This window comes from Morone saxatilis, unplaced genomic scaffold (genome assembly GCF_004916995.1).
Source record: "Morone saxatilis isolate NCDOM2014 unplaced genomic scaffold, NCSU_SB_2.0 Contig15, whole genome shotgun sequence".
Taxonomy (NCBI): Eukaryota; Metazoa; Chordata; class Actinopteri; family Moronidae; genus Morone; species Morone saxatilis.
Window position 1 is genome coordinate 222,355 of NW_023339707.1, and position 2,735 is coordinate 225,089.

Consider the following 2,735-nt stretch of genomic DNA (forward strand, 5'->3'; position numbering starts at 1 on the left):
TAATAAACGGAGCAATAACAATAGGGACCTCACAGTTGTCACTGTGCTCGGTCCCTAATTATTTTGGCTCGCTAGACCTCATGTCAGCATTGTATGGGCATTGTATGGGCAAGTGTTAGAACAGGAACAAGTGTTAACCTATTGTGAATTCACCCATTGGTTTGTTGAGTTCCGCTTTGAAGCGTTGAGTATATAGCTCCTCCCACCTTCAGCTTGATCAGAGGTCTAATCAATCAGTGTCAAAATTGATTGGTGGGTGTACAGGGCCTTTAAATGAAAATATTATGTGGGGTTACAGTCTGGTTATTAATTGTATCAATGTCTGACCATGTTGATAGGTGTTCCTGTGCAAGCCTGTGTATGAACAAGTCCTCCAGACACTGGACAATTTGTCCCTGATTGAAGAGCAGCGTGTCACGCCCAGCCAACCGCCCACACCCCCACCACCAACTCCTTCCTCCACCAGACCTCACCGTTTTCCTGACCCCCAGGGAGGGCTGTTTGCAAGAGACCCCCCCCATATCAACTTCTCCCACTCATCGCTTTCTTCCCCTTTGCCTTTACAGTCTCACAAACCTGCTCTTGACTCTCCCTCCTTCACTCAGCTAAAAGTCACCTTACATGTGGCAGAATTACAAGTCCAGCTCAGTGCTGACCTAACCCAAGGCTCCCAGGGCTTAGTCAGTCTGCGTTTCCAAGATCTGGAAGGAGACTTTACCAAAGACCATCCTCACCTACTGGCAGTCCAGCTGGCTCTGCGCTCGCTGCTAATGGAGGACCTCCTAGAGCAGAACCCTGAATCTAAGTACAAACATTTGATGGTGTCTCGTGGAGCCCCCAAACCCTCCACGTTCAGTCCAAAGGAGTATCTTTCTCAAAGCTGTCCATCAGCATCCAACGCCCTGTACCCAGACATGCCTCGTTCACTGCCTGCCCACATGGAGGAGGCCAAGAACGTCTTCCAACTCTACCAGAGACATCCCAGCACCCCTTCAGCCAGTCGTAAATCTAAGAAGGACCCGGACTGTCCCAGCACTCCACCTCCCTCTCCTACCCACCATACACTGTCTCCTCAGCCACCCTCAGACTTTGATGACTCATTAGTTCATATCAATGTGCTGCTGGTGGACCAGAACCACCCAGAGTTCAAAACGCGCTATGGAAGTGTGGGAAGAAGTGTTGATGTCGACTTTAACTGCCTGGACGTCTTGATTACACTACAGACCTGGGTGGTTATCCTGGACTTCTTTGGCATTGGCTCCACAGCCAACAATCACGCAGTGAAGGTGCACCCTATGTCACCTCAACCTGTACCAGGACATCCTCTGTATGAATCAGACATCAGTGAGGATGAAACAACAGAGGCTGTCAACACTAAAGTGGACCTAAAGGTAGGTCACCAGACCTGGTACATCTAGATGGACTAGCTGGGCTGTCCAAATAAATGTATCCTGCTAATTTTGATTCTCTCTGTCATTCTTGGTGAAGCTTTCTTACTTGAATGCTTCATGACTCAACCTGTCCATGTTTTTATCTTTAGGTTCATTCTTTGTCTCTTATACTGAACAAGAAACTCAATGAGCTTGCCAGAGCTAGTGTGTCCAAATTATCTGCTCATCTGGAAATGTTAGGTGTGTATGAAAAACATAAAATTCACCCTGTTAAGATAAAAAAAAGCCTCCACATAACATGACTCTCTTTTACACAACTAGATTGACTTAAGAAAATAATTTGATGTTTAATGTTATCACATTATGTCTTATATTTCAGATGGCGACCTGGCATTACAAGGCAGTTTAGGAAGTTTGTCCCTGAGTGACCTTACCCCACATGGTGATCTCTACCGAGAACGCTTCACCACACGGGGAGGGGAGGCCCTTATTTTCAACATCCTTAAGTATATCCCACTTTATATACCACAGTTACTCTTACTGACGCTGAAGAACTTGGAAGAATGGATATTTTTTTAATCAGCTTTGTATTGTGGTCCATTCAGGTACGGCCAGCCCGATCCTTACCTGAAGCGGGAATGTGACATCAAGGTTTCCTTGCAGATGGCCTCAGTGCAGTATGTCCACACCCAACGCTTCCAGGCCGAGGTGGTGGCCTTCATCCAACATTTCACCCAGCTACAAGATGTACTTGGAAGGCAGAGGGCTGCAATGGAGGGCCAGGCTGTGAGTACTGCCTCCTGGTACCCTTAACCATGATAGCGTCTAGGGCTGTTGTCAGTTTTTGACGTTTTTATTTTTGCCAATTACTTTGTAAGGGGTACAACAGGATGATGATAATTTAATTATTAGGGCCCGAGCCGAAAATTTTGTATTTTCTAGGGGTCCACTATGACCATGGCAAAATGGCCCCTCAGGGGCCCATAATCTGTGCCACCCGGGACCCCTTTCACCGATATGCATTAAAATCGGCACACACGTAGATCTTATCCAGATACACAAAAAAGCCTGTGGGCGCCATATCCCAAACCCAACAGGAAGTCGGCCATCTTGGATTTAGCTGCCATTTCTGGCGATTTGCACACGTTGTATTTGAACGAACTCCTCCTAATTGATCAGATCGACTTCAGATAGAAAGGGTGTGTCCGTGGTGTCAAATTTTGATGTACCGCCACAACACAAAGTTGCTATAACTTGAGTGTACATCGTCCAATGACAGCGCCACCTAGTTGTGAAAGGAAATGTCCTTTTTATACTTTAATGTATATCTTCCAGCAGATTGAC

The 2,735-nt window shown here is 46.4% G+C and overlaps 1 protein-coding gene across 1 annotated transcript in view; it reads left to right on the forward strand.

Moving 5' to 3' along the window:
- The window catches only part of vps13d (vacuolar protein sorting 13 homolog D), a gene marked incomplete at both ends in the record, with an annotated part of 59,997 nt that overhangs the window by 15,877 nt on the left and 41,385 nt on the right, over window positions 1-2,735 (forward strand). Inside the window, 4 exon segments of the mRNA XM_035656102.1 lie at window positions 339-1,391; window positions 1,541-1,631; window positions 1,771-1,897; window positions 1,997-2,177. Of these exon segments, the coding sequence (XP_035511995.1) occupies window positions 339-1,391; window positions 1,541-1,631; window positions 1,771-1,897; window positions 1,997-2,177 (1,452 nt within the window).